General features: G+C 35.1%; 1 protein-coding gene across 1 annotated transcript in view; it reads right to left on the bottom strand.

The window, feature by feature from the left end:
* Window positions 1-14,157, bottom strand: part of DYNC2H1 (dynein cytoplasmic 2 heavy chain 1) — a gene marked incomplete at both ends in the record, with an annotated part of 155,079 nt that overhangs the window by 131,917 nt on the left and 9,005 nt on the right. Inside the window, 13 exons of the mRNA XM_082277385.1 lie at window positions 350-464; window positions 554-709; window positions 1,541-1,746; window positions 2,541-2,690; window positions 6,244-6,371; window positions 7,656-7,771; window positions 9,019-9,146; window positions 9,587-9,815; window positions 9,916-10,055; window positions 12,228-12,326; window positions 12,437-12,589; window positions 13,054-13,149; window positions 13,695-13,890. Of these exons, the coding sequence (XP_082133511.1) occupies window positions 350-464; window positions 554-709; window positions 1,541-1,746; window positions 2,541-2,690; window positions 6,244-6,371; window positions 7,656-7,771; window positions 9,019-9,146; window positions 9,587-9,815; window positions 9,916-10,055; window positions 12,228-12,326; window positions 12,437-12,589; window positions 13,054-13,149; window positions 13,695-13,890 (1,912 nt within the window). The remainder of the gene's footprint in view (window positions 1-349; window positions 465-553; window positions 710-1,540; window positions 1,747-2,540; window positions 2,691-6,243; window positions 6,372-7,655; window positions 7,772-9,018; window positions 9,147-9,586; window positions 9,816-9,915; window positions 10,056-12,227; window positions 12,327-12,436; window positions 12,590-13,053; window positions 13,150-13,694; window positions 13,891-14,157) is intronic.

Raw genomic sequence — 14,157 nt, 5'->3', positions numbered from 1 at the left:
GAAGACAACTCATTTATAAATCTGTGTCTATGTAAGCTGTAATGACCATTCTGTTTACTGTAGAGAACTAAAGGTTCTCAAAAGTAAGTGAAATGTTCAAAACAGTACCAGAAAACATTTTGTTGAATTTTAATTGATTTTATTGTAAGAAATGAACAATGAGGTATAGAACATTTTTTGTTTCACAGGCCTTGCTGAAATTCATAGAATCACAGTTATTTGGGTAGAAAATGACCTTAAAGATCACCTGGTTCTAATCTCCCTGCTGGGGACACCTTCCCCTAGACCAGGTTGCTCAAAACCCCACCCAACCTGGCCTTGAACACTTCTATGGTAATTGGCATCTTACTTTGTATTTGTCCACTTCTTTTTGCAGCTTTACTGTCATTACAGTATGTTCTTCCATCTTCCTCAGTTTGTCATGCCAGTTAAACAAAAATTCTTCAAATAGGTATATTTTACTTCTGCATGAAAATCAAACGAGAAGGTCATAACAACACAGTACTACTACCACAACTGTATGTCCACTAAAAATAAAGTAACAAAATGTTACCTAAAAGTAATCCAGTCTTCCTTGGCTTTTTCCTGAACACCTTGATAAAACTCTTCATACAATGCCCATACTTCTGCACAACTCCGAATATCTTGGCTTACAGCTTCTGACAGTGATAAGTCAGGCTCTTCCAATTTAAAATGATGGCATTCTTCACTGCATAAAAAGATCATTGCATTATGCATTACATTATTCCATGTATTTTTACAGTTTAAGAAATGGTACCATAAAGAAATCATCGTATTTTTTTTAAAAAAGTCATTGTCTTTATTGAAGAATATTGCTGCCAACTGCAATTTCCTTAAAATCTCCTTTTTGAATAGAAATAATAAAGAAATATGAGAGATAACTCCTCTAAACAAGAATCTTCTCCCATATTCACATTTATTTCCCATAAACTTTCATTTATTTCCTATTTATGAGAAAAGTGAATTAATTTGTACCCTCAAAATCAAAACCGAAAAGAGAATAATTTTGAATTTATTGTTTCTTCCTGCTAGGTTAAAAGAATATGCTGATTTTATTTACCATCATTTACATGCCAAGGTAAGAAGTTAAATAGAAAACTTCATCCTCTCGAAATCTGCAATAATGAGCAAGGACACTTACTGGTGGGAGAGGTGAGCTCCTGCCCACTTAAGTTACAAGAGGACTGAGGTTCTTTTTGGACCAATATCCCAAACCTCCTCTTAGTGAGAATTTCAAAAGTCAGAATCAAGCCTTTACAAACTTCCTTTTGCAAGACCTTAAGAGACTTCTCAAATTATTTATCCAAAAAAACATCTAGAAAACCTTAGCTTAAGAAATTCATGTTAGGTAAAAATCAACAAAAAGGACCCAGAAAAGCTAATGAAAAACATGTAACACAAATTATATTACTTATATTATCTGTTGTGATAAAAATTGGTGAACATTTTCTGAGATACTATTGCTACAAAAGATCAATATATTAATGAATAAGATATACAGGGAAATAAACATACATACATGAGTTTTTCTTTCACTGTTTTAAGTTCATCAAATTCTTTTTTTTTTTCCTTTATCATCTGAGCACTTTTCTCGAGTACATCCTGATCACCTGTTTCAATGACATCATCACTTGGCTTTAGCTGATCCCAGCGAGCTTTAAATTTTTCCAGGTCTTGAAGATATATGCTGATACGTGAAAGCACGTTTCCTCTCATCATTTCCATCTGCAAAGCAATAGGCAAAATTACATTCTTTCAATGGTTTGTATCTACAACTGTGATCAAAATCAAAACATCATCTTCAAAACTTGATTACTACAATTTGATCAAAAATCAAACTCAAAAAACTTCTTGTGTAACGCCCAAAGAAATAGTTCAAAATAGTTCAACTTTATTCTCCTTGTTTTGTTTTTCTTTTAAAGGGGCACTACTTTTTTTTATTATGCTAGCACTTGAGTAGTACTTGAGACCTATTTATTCAGCCTATGCTACCTACCTAGATTGCCTCTTATAGCACATAGAAAGATTGCTGAATTTGTATGGCAAACTGCTATCTTCAGTAGAACTTCAAACAAGTTCAGTAATTTGCCTATGGACTGGAATTACAGGACTGTGCATAGGTTAGCAAAGCTAAGTGAAAAGAAAATAAAAAGCTTCAATACTAAAAACATGATAAAGTAATAAAAATGCAGTCTTTGAACTGTTATCCTCTTTTCCTCTGTTAACCATTTATTAAGCCATTTGTCACCAGAAAGTTGTTTTGAGACAGAAGTACAACAATACAACATTCATTTCAGCATCAGTTCAACAAAGTTTCCCCTAGTTACTGCTTCAGAGTTAAGTTACTGCTTAAAAGTCTAAGTATTTTTCCTCAGATGGCTCATCCTCAACTCAATAATGCCTGTGTTAACACTGAACTGACAACATTTATAGATGTAATCTAAGAAAAAAGTATTGTTCCAGACATATTCAAAATAATTTCAACATTCTCAGGCAAAATTTTAAGCTTTCATTGCTACCTGCTCAGCAATCATAAGCTGGTGGCTTTCCATCATTAATTCAAATTTATCCCACGTAGCTCTTAGGTTACCGATACTGTCCAAACCTGCACCAGCCACAGTTCGCAGAAGTTTGTTTTTATCTTCAGCTTCTTGAAACAGGAGAAACATCTAAAATCAGGAAGATCAAAAATAAGTGTGCATGCAAAAACTCACTAAATCGTGTTTATCTAAAGCAAATACATATGAATCACCAATTGTGTATGCACCGATAATCAGCTGATATACAGCTGCTTTTTTAATACTGCTTATAGAATAACATCTAAACTTTTGAAAAAATAGTATCTGAGGTATTTAGAGAAATTCTAAATCTTGATCCTAACATAAGATATACAGAAGTGAATGTTAACTATGAAAGAGGTAAGTGACACCTTACATATTGCCGAGATCAACTCAATCAAATTGGAGAACAGCAGCAGAGCAACACAACTCAATAAATCTGTGTGTATGTTTCCTGGCTTTGACCAGGATGCAGTTAATTTTTTTCTTAGTAGCTGGTACGGGGCTGTGATTTGGACTTGTCATGAAAATGACATGGATAGCACAGGGATGTTTTAGTCACTGCTGAGCAGAGCTTACACAGAGCCAAGGCCTTTGCTGCTCCATACCCCACTCCACCAATGAGGAGACTGAGGGTGCACAAGGGGTTGGGAGGGGACACAGCCAGGACAGCTGACCCCCGCTGATCACAGGGACATTTCACACCATATGGCATCATGCTCAACATAGAAAGCGGGGGAAGAAGGAGGAAGGAAGCGTTCAGAGTGATGTTTGTCTCCCCAGGTCACTGTTACGCATGACGGAGCCCTGCTCTCCTGGAGATGAATGGCTGAACACCTGCCTGCCCATGGCAAGCAGTGAAATAATTCCTTGTTTGCTTTGATTTTGTGTGGCTTTTGCTTTATTTCTTAAACTGTCTTTATCTCAACCCATGAGATACAGCCAGGCAGACATATTCCATGCCATGTAATATTGCCTCCTTTCTGTTCATTTCCTTTCCTTTCCTTGCCTTGCTTTATTTATGTCTTTCTTTTACTTCTTTCTCTCTTTCTTCATTTGTTGAACTATTTTGATTTCTATCCATGAGATGTCTCATTTCTCCTCTTCCTTTCCTTTTCTCCTGTCTCATTAGGGGTGGGGGAGGCTCTGAGTGAATGAGAAAGTGACGCAGCAGGTGTGTAGTGCTTAGCTGCATATCAGGGTAATCCACAAAAAATATGGTATATTAAAAAAAGAAGAAGGAACAGAGGCAATCCAAATAATTAGAAATTATCTGAAAGAGCACCAGTTTTTGTCACCTGTTTATGCAGGGCAAAAAAACCCATCTTTTTTTCCCACATACTAAGAGACAACAGAATTCAAAAGAAAAACCAAACCAACCCTTTTAAACTATGTAAGTCAGAAGAATCATCTGAGATAAACACATACAGTTCTATACATTTACCAAAAATTCCTGTTATGTGTGCTTTCCTTTAAAAATTAAAAAGAGGTAACAGGCAACAGTACTACAAAGTAATTCTCTTCAATATCCAATAATTCTCCCAGAGTTCCTACAAAATGTACTGAGTAAAGGGCCAAGCAGATAACCTGTATGCAAGACAAAGCTAAAATTAGCTGTCTGTATGTGGACTTGTTAAGCAGACATCTAAAACTCCACTGAAATCAAGGTCTCAATTATTTAATGACAGAGGTTTCCAGCACTACTTGAGATCCTCTAATCTATCCCATCTGCCTTACATCTACAGCCCCGAAAGTTATGGGGCTTCCGATACATCCTGTGTCTTACCTACCTTGAGCCTTGTATAGAGCTCTCTGATATGCAGGACATCCCTCAAACAGTAGACACCTATGCATCAATAACTGCACTGAGCTCTCAGTGGAGCTAAAAAATCAACTCAGGAGGATGAGCCACAAGGTGCCTACACCAGGGTAACAAGGATTGCTCCAGGCTGCAGCTGATTATACCACTGGGATTTAATTCAGTTCCTCCCAAATACATGTATCAGGCCATCCAAGATGTCCTGTGGCACTTGCATGGCCTGCAGCTGCAACTACAGGAAGGTAAAGGCCTCCAGAACTTATCTGTTACATCTGCCAGCCTTGTGAGGATGTTGGAAATGCATCTCAATTAACTCTAGAACTGCACTTTCGGGCAACTGGACCAGACTTCTGCCGAGTCTATTAACAGCACATGCACTGCAGACACCTGCAGATAAACACCTAAACTCAGAAGCACTCATTTAGAACTGAATCCTTCAAAGGATAAATCTTGTCCAGTGGTGAAGAGCTAATATGGGTTTTGTAGAACTCCACAATCTTGTAGAACCAGAGCTCTTTAAAGGCATTGGTACGGGTACAGATGAAGGAAAGTTAAACCATATATTCCAGTTGAGCTTCCAAAAGGCTTTTAACACAAACTCTCATCCAAGGCATTTAAGGAAAACTGGTAACCTTGACATAAGAACAAAGGTCTTTGCACAGATAATTAACTGGGTAAAAGACAGGAAACAGTATTAGGAGGAAATGGCTAGTTCCTGCAATCAAAAAATATCACCCATGGAGTTCTGTAGATATCTGTTCTGGACTGCTCTAAGTGCTTATAAAAGAACTGGAAAAGGAGACCAGCCTGTGAGATGATAAAGTTTACTGATGATACTATGTTATTTCAGGCATTAAAACACATCACCTGTAAAAAACTACAGAATGAATGCAGAAGAAATAATGACTAATGATACTGGTGACAAGTAAAATTCAAGTAGATAACCATGAAGTGACATAAATGTGAAAAAATAAATTTCACATGTACAAGCTGAGTCCTAAGATAAAAACTGCACCTCAGACTTGGTATCTTGGGCTTATGACAACTGATTTTACCAAAATGTGAGCTTAATCTAAGAAGCAGGAAGCAAATCAAATGTTCTGAGTCACAGAGACCAAAAAGATAATAAGAAGTAATATTACTATCCCATCATGTAAATCCATGGTTTATTCAGATATTAAGAATTGAGAAAAATCTGTTGGTCACACAGAAAAATGAAACAGACTTATCAAAAGGCAACAAGGATGATCAAAGTTGAGTGAGTTTATGCATAAGAAAAGATTATATTAACTAACACTCTTCAGTCTAGAACAGAGATGGCTGATACTAGACACAACAAAGAAGACTACAGTCACGTGCCATGAAAAGGAGAACAGGAACTGTTTGGTCCATATCTCTCCCAGTTTAAGACATAAATGGTAACAGGAGGCAGTTGGGAAAAAAATGGAAAGAGGGGTCCTTCATGTAAAGGTTAATCGATCTACACTTTACTAGAGTGTATTCTGGATATCAAACATGTATTTGCTCTCAAGAGAAGACGAGGGAAGGCTGTGGAAAAGAAATCCATGAAGTGTTACTATATGGTCAAGACCCACATAAAACTCAACAAGGTTCTGGTTGAAGATTAGAAGTAAAAAGTATCAAATACGGTACCCTGATTTTATATTTTCACCTAGGTAAATCACTCCACTGCTGGACACAAGTTACTGTGCTACATGGACTACTGCCCTGACCCTGTATGACCTCTGGATGATCTTTATTAGTTATTATTAAATGTAAGTTTCCATACTAGAGAGTAATGAGTTTTATAGCTGTTTTTCTGGACAGAATAAAATAGTATCTTACCCCTTCTTTTCGTTCATTTAGGCTTAAATATTTTAAATTGTCTTCTGCCATTTCCTCTACAGTCTGGGGCCTAATCACTAGTGTTTCCATGGCATCGGTGAGAAATGTAGAAACATCACACAGATGAGCTACATAAAGATGGAAAACAAAGTCACCATGGAGAAAATATTTGTAGTTTTAAACATCCAAATCAGACAAATGCACAATGATACAACATTATTCGTAAGCATGCAAAGTACTTGCTTAACAAATTGCAGACGCCAATCTTGTCTACTACCTGAACAAAAACTGCAGATTTGTGTTTACACACAGCTTTTCAAATGTGCTCCCCTGCATTCAGTGTATGATTTAAACCATAAGTATCACAGTCCCTTCTGAACATTAAATATAAATACATTTATTTATGTATTATATACATATAAGTGTTTATTTATATACTTTCAAAAGCTATATAGCTCTTTTTTTTAGGTAAACAGAAAAACAGATGTTAAAATAGGTTTTGGGTTCTTTGGGGTTTTTTTCTGTTTGTTTTGGTTTGGCTCTTTTAAAGAAGCTAACAACTAAAGCCACCTTGCTTTACATATTGAAAAGTCTCAGAAACAAATGCCTGAATAAGCTATAATGTTGTTTTTACCTACCAAGGTAAATCTTTTCTGACACCGGGAAAGGAGCTGTATAGCTCCAGGAAATCTTCCAGGAAAGATTCACCTTTCAGGCTATGGAAATAATTCATTTTCTGCACAATCCCTGTTCTATGTTTCCTGTTTCTAAATCATTAGATTTAAAGCACAAAGCACTGTTATTTCTCATCATGTACACTTTATTCCACTTTGTCCTACTGTTCCAGATATAGATCGACCACCCAAAATAAGGAAATGTTTTGCATTCTTCAACACAGTTTTAACAGTTTTGACAATCTAAGCAACAAGAAATTCTATGGAGTAAGTCTAGATTATTTTAGACTCTGCATGAAGTATTTCAATTTGTAAAAGGAAAATCTAATAGAATTTTTTATTACAACATTTTATGATGCCTTCTCAAACACCTAGGAAGTTTTCCTCCCTCAAACATCAAATAAATTTTCCTCCTGGAAGCAACAGAATTTTCTTCCAGATAAAGGAAACATGCAAAATAATGTTCATATGTATTCTTTTACACCTGGAACAGAAGTGGCAAAAACAAGAGAACAGGAAAGATACACAATGGACATCAAAGGGTCCTAGGTTACATCTGTAGTGAAAAAGTAATATTGTGGAATACACAGCTGTAACAGATTACTTTCTCTGCATTGTGATTTCTGCAGTTCACTGTGCCCGAAAGCACAGTATTTCTTTAAAAGAGTATTTACATTAACACAAATGTGCCCAAGTACAACAGAAACAAACAAAATACCATTCATTGAAGTTATTTACCTTGAATAGATCTTCTCAAAGAAACAACCAGAATGTCGTACAACTTCTGGATGAAATCATCAATTACAGTTTTCACAGGGTTGCAATTAACAGTTAAACAATCTATTCTGATCGTGCTTCAAAAAAAGAGATTAAAAGACAGCAAACATTCAGTCATTCAGTACCATACTTATATGTCAGTATCTCTAAGATCTACGAACATCTGTAGTTTACCCTTTGTAGCTTAAGGAAAAATTTCCTTTATAATTCTACAAATAAAAGTCATAGCTTATTGGGAAAATTACACATAGTATTGAAATATTTATAACAATTATGCATATATACTTTCAGTTTTATGAGGACTGAGGTCCAATGCTCTGCTTCTCCAAATAGCTGGAAAATGGCTAGATTTTATATAACCAGTGCCATAAAATTCTGAAAGGCTATTACCAAACTCAAAAGAAAAATACTTTCATTGTTTGTATACTCATGTCTTTAATTCTCTAATTTCCCTAAGAGTTTACTAACTGAACCTTCAATAGTAATAAGAAGAGAAGAAAAGCCAAAGAGAGTCATTTCAAGGCCCCATACCTAACATATCAGTGACCATAAGTAGTTGCCTAAAGAACACTAAGAAAACGGTCTACCTTATTTGAGATCTTCCTGAGTATTCTCCCTCAACACCAATATTTTCAACTCATGGATTTTTTAGCAACATGTTGTTTCTGGCTGTAAGGCACATCAGCCAGTTTCTCTTCTATTCATTTCAGTCTGTCCATGAACTCATGGAAATCTTTACTACTCAAGAGTATCACTAGCCGGCAAGTTCTACCAGTCCATTCTCCAGCATGAAATCCCACGTCTTTTTCCTTGTTCTGAACGTGATTCCTACCAGTTTTACTTGAAAGCTCTAACCACATAGTACAATAAATTCATGTGAATATATGTAAGAATAAAAGCCTACATTATAAGTTATAAGAGGTAATCAAATGTTTCAATACAGGAATTATTTCATGACAAATATTTACAACGTCTGTTCTTAACTGCCATATATACTTCACATGTACAGGACTTAGCTAAAAGATTTGTTAAAATATTATGTTTTGTAGTATTTCAAAATTAGCCCTGAATTTTGAAGAAGTTTCCCATTAGATCACAGGAAGTAATTAAAAGTTTTCAGAGAAGGTGGCACAGATAAAAGAGAGCAAGTATCTAAAAATAAAAATGAAAAATTAATATCTAAACATTTAAGAAGTCAACATTTTAAAAACACTTGAAATTCCATCTATATCTTCATATAAAAAGAAAATCTCTATTTTACTATTACCTTTAAAATACCTGATAGAATACATTATTCAAACAAGAGAACAGAATTACACTATACCTTGGAAGACGTTCTGCTTCTTTCCCTCTCACTTTTAATGCCTTGAAGTTTTTTTCCCAATCCTGTTTGCTAGAAAGATGTGTCTTCACCAAAGGTTCCATATCTACTTGGCCAATTACGATCCATTCCTTTCCAACATTATTTTTTATTTCATGGGAAAGAAATAGTTTCCAGATTAAAAAACCATTTCTCAATAACATTAAAATATTTTCATAATATTTTCAAGTTACTCTTTAACCTTTGTTCTCCTTCAATTATCTGTAGATTTTCTTAGTGGAAAAATCAGGAGGTAAAAATGGTTTGACAGATTCACACATTTAAGGAGAATCAAAACATGAAGACTGAAAAGTCAGCTATTATACAGAGCTTTCAAAAGCATAGCTCAAGTCAGGCATGTGCTTAAGCGGTTGGCTTAACATGGATGGACTTGCTAAGCTTTTGCTTATCTGCCTTGAAGAAACAGACAATACACAAATGTCACTGCTCAGCTACTTCTAGAATGTCCAAAGCATAAAATTATACAAATCTAAGGGAAAAAAGGCATGAGTCAGTCCAATATTGAAAATACCTTGAATTGATTAGAAACATCTGTCAGCCTTCTGAACAAATCCTCTGCTTTACTGAAAGCAGTCAGAAACCCATTTGCATTTCTTTCGGTCATAACAGTGAATATAGACTCATCTTCTGCTTCACTTACTCCCCTAAACTGATTTGGAATGGAGATGAATCTCTTCATTTCTCTGTAATATCTAGCTCGTACTTCTTCAAAAGGAGGCCTGAATTGCAACCGGCCTTGCCTAAAAAGTGAAACAAATAATAGAAAAACTAATACTTTAATGTAATCTGCACCTGAATATTTTCTTTTAAGGCCAAAAAAAAAAAAAAAAAAAATCTTACTTGAATGTTAGATCAATAATTATCTCTGGTAAATTCTCATTGAGCGCTTCTAAGCCCATTTGATACTGATGCTCCAGAGCTTTGTAAAGTTGATGATTCCAGTGTTGTCTCCAAGCTTTCATATCACTCGATTTGAAACCCTAAAATTTAACAATGTTTATTTTTCTTTTATTTTATTCCCCAAACCATAATTTTAAGACAAAACTGCACACGGTATAAAATCTGGAGACCAGGATCTTAGTAAAATTCAGTGATCACAAAGCTGGAATAGACTTCGTCACAGCACCAAGCCAGTCAGAGGTTAAGGTCCATCTGGACAACATACCTAAGTCACATTGTTTAGTTTTAGGTAGTCCTGTGATGAGCAGTGACTTGGATTTGATGGTGCTTGTGGGTCCCTTCTAACACAAGATATGAGCTTTTGATTATGTGACCAGTTATTGTATTTATTGGATTTATTGCATTTATTTCAAATTAATATAGGAATAAAAAAAATATCCAAATCAAACAGTCTCTATGGCAGATCAGCATCAGCACTTCACTGAGGCTCATCACCCATTGGTTTATCAGAACGTTCTTCAAGGTTACTCTAAAATGAGTAAGACTCTGCTGGAAATAACATAAAGAGCTGGCCAAATGAGAGATTTAAACCTGTATCACACCTTCTATTTTCTTGTAACATGTAAGCTGCCTTTTAAATAGTATTTATAAAAATTCTTGTGTGTTTCCACAGATAAATGCTAACTAATAAATTAACCTAAGATTTTACCTCAATGAATTCCAATTTTCATTGGAATCTGCTACACTGCACTATAAAAACACGTAAAGCCTTATCATACACTCAAGTTCTGCAAATCACAGATTTGGGGTTGGAAGGGACTCAAGGATCAGCAAGTCCAACTCTTAAGTGAATTGTCCCTACAGGGATCAAACCCATTACCCTGGCATTATTACACCATGCTCTAACTGAGCTAAACGGTCATTTGCAAGTCATGCAGAAATTTGCAAAAGTACAACAGAAGCTAGAAAATAAATCAGAAATTTCTTCCAGCCTAAAAGGTTCTATTGTTTAATTGGAGATTTTCAGACAGGGCTTTGGAGGCAGTCCAGGGTTGCTGCAAGAAGCTACACACTTAAGGTCTGCCCTACAATTCAAAGCTGCCCACAGGAGCTCTTCCAAGAGAAAGATTCTAGAGATTAAGAAAACCTGAAATTGTCTTAATTAAGCCTTAAGACAATTATAAATGGAGTTTTTAAAGAAATACATAAAATCTTGATGATGACAGCAGTAAGACTACACCATCTTGTAATTTTTGGAATGTGAAAAAAATATACATTTGGTTAAGTTTTATCACTTCTACTCAAAGATTTTTAAAGAGTGACTTAATACAGTTCAGGTAATTTTCCATCTAAAAATATTGTGCAATACCAAAATAATTTTCAAACAGATCCTAAAGCAAATCTAGATTATTTTCATAAACTATACTGACTTTAAGATAAAAATCTGCAAATTAAAGTTCAAAAGAAATTAAAAGCCAGAATCAATATACTTATTTTTCATATTATCTTGAGAGACTGGAAACAAAATTAGAAGTAAAATACTGTAAAGTTACTGTATTTATTTGACTGGCAAATACCAACAGAAGTAATCTGCATTTGCATTACAAAGGATAAGAACAACATGTCCATCTAAGAATAGAGTCCTTTGATTACTGAAGGTGATAGGAAAAATTAAACTGACTTGAATGATAACTCAAAATAGCTCACTTTGATAATACGATATTCTTAATCAAAATCTTTGACATTTTACTCAATGATATTAAGGGTCTTTTCCAACCTTAATGATTCTATGATTCCACCCTAAATGTTGTCAGTTGATAAGTGAACCAACAAAAATATATTTTTCTCATTATTTCAGGCAGAAATGCATTTTAATTCTAAATTTTATACATTTGTTCTATTCTGTGTGGGGATCACTCACTATCTTTACCAATTTCTTCATTTTACCTTGCATTAATGGCTCAGACACAACTGATCTACATCACCCAAGGTTTTCCCATTTCCTCATCTAACACCTGTTATTGACCAAAAGTTCTTCCCCCATTACTAGTATGACAAAAAAATTACCTCCATCCTCCTCATCTGAGATTTTACCTCACATCTGGCATTAACTAGGACACAGATGTTTTCCTAAGACAGCCAGTAACTCCTTAATCAAAATTAATTAAATCATGCTATGTTTGAGTCTTAATTCTTGATTACTGTTGAAAAGTCAAATGTTCACAGTTTGCAGCACAAAAATCAAACCCTGCCTGTGACTCAAGGCTGGCAAAACCAGTTCTGAGCTCCTGAAGTCCCTCTTTCCAACGCTGCTGCTGCCGAAGTAGATCAATATTCATAAGCGATATGACCTGTTAAAAGAATTTTAAGGGATAATAAACATACTCATTATCACGTAAATCAAAAAAAGGTTAAGGTATGCCATAATAAACATGATTTCAATTTCATCTGGAAAATATACCTTTTGAATGAAGTTTGTGTGCCACTTCCTTAGTTTTCTATTTTCAGTGGAAAGCCGTTCAGCAGCAGCTTGGAGTTTTTGGATATAAGCCTCTAGTTCTCTGGGATTATCCCATGTTATTTGAGCTTTTCCTCCAGGACCAGATTTTGAATGCTTTAAAAACACACAAACTTTGTAAGATTTAATGACAAAAACAGTCTACCAGCTAGCATAGAGGAAGTGATACTATGAGAAAGATGGTTTTATTCCTCCCTTTCCCTAGCTGCACTAGAGACAAAATAATCTGGTAAATCACAGACGTAGAGGGGCATAGCATTATAGCTCCATCAGTGCAGTGGAGAAGGAATAATGACAGACTCCTAACAGAGTTTGAAATAGATCAACTGATGTTGAGACTTCTGCTCCACAAACATAAGCAGACATCTGAAGATTAGAGGACACCTTTGTTCTGCACAGATCAACACCAAAAATGTGACATTAGTAACTGCTAATCAACTTCACCTGTTTATCAAGAAATAATTTTTTCAATTACAATGCAATAAACGTAGAAAAAGTGACCCAGAATATGCACAGACACCACTGAAATTAAAAAGACAAAGAGAGGGGAATTCCTTCACCTTAATTATCTGTTCAAATGCTAGAGCAGATTGTAACATCATTGGCTTCTGACTCCCAATCATTTGTTGATCAATAGAATTATAGAAGTGTGCCACCTGTAAAAAAGGAGAGCTTAAATTGGCTAGAACAAATAAAAGTCTTACGTCATCTTTGCCTTAGCTGTAGGGGTATCTCAAATATCAATGACACCTCATGTGAAATTGAATTGAGTGGCATTGAGTGAAACCAAAAAAATATACCACCCACTCCCAAAAACCCCATTAAAATTCTTACTAATATATTTTCAGTTGAAAATTAGCAATGGCGAGGACAAGTTGCTCCATTTTATGACAACTCCCTTTAGTCATAATTACAAAAAACTGGGACTAAAACTTGGTGATCAATTACTTGTCTTATTTTTTACAGTAACTTCATATGGCTTTAATACTGTATTTTAAAAGAAGACACATTCTGAAACCATAAAGCATATCTTTACTTTTTTTCTTTTATGGACTTAGCTAACTTGTTCAAGAAAGAAGTCACTTTCATGCAGACAAGCACAGTGAAAAGCTTAACCACACAGACAGAAAAGACAGCACTGTAGAGAAGTTCTACAAACTAAAGATGGGAAGTCAGAACAGGAAGTTATTATGGCATATACCTGCTTGAGGATGACTGCCTGCTTGCAGAACTTTTGTGCAGTGTTTGCAACATGCTGTATTTTTGCTGGTATAGCAAACCCAAGTGCTGATAGCTGACGTACTTCTCTTAGCAGAGTCACCAAACGATCTGAGTAAAGTATATTTAATGTTCCAGAAATGGGATCCAACTCCATCACAGGGCTATTAGCTTGGATACTGAACCAAAATCAATCATATTACTGACTATAATTTGATATTTATCCTTAGGTGCATTTTACCATAATACAACAAACTATTCTAAACAGCTTGATGTCATTCTATTTTTTCTATGGTTGTTAACATTTTAATTTACTAATAAATTATTCTAGTAACCTTTGCTTTTATTCAAAGCCAATGAAGATAAGACAGAATTAACAACGCCTATCATTTTTGCTAACAGTTTTTTCTGGTTTCTGACAATAGCTAGCATGTAACTCACACCTA

Source organism: Coloeus monedula (assembly GCF_965178545.1).
Source record: "Coloeus monedula genome assembly, chromosome: 3".
Lineage (NCBI taxonomy): Eukaryota > Metazoa > Chordata > Aves > Passeriformes > Corvidae > Coloeus > Coloeus monedula.
Note: the sequence above shows the minus strand (reverse complement) of the source record. Positions and strands in the feature narration are given on the sequence as shown.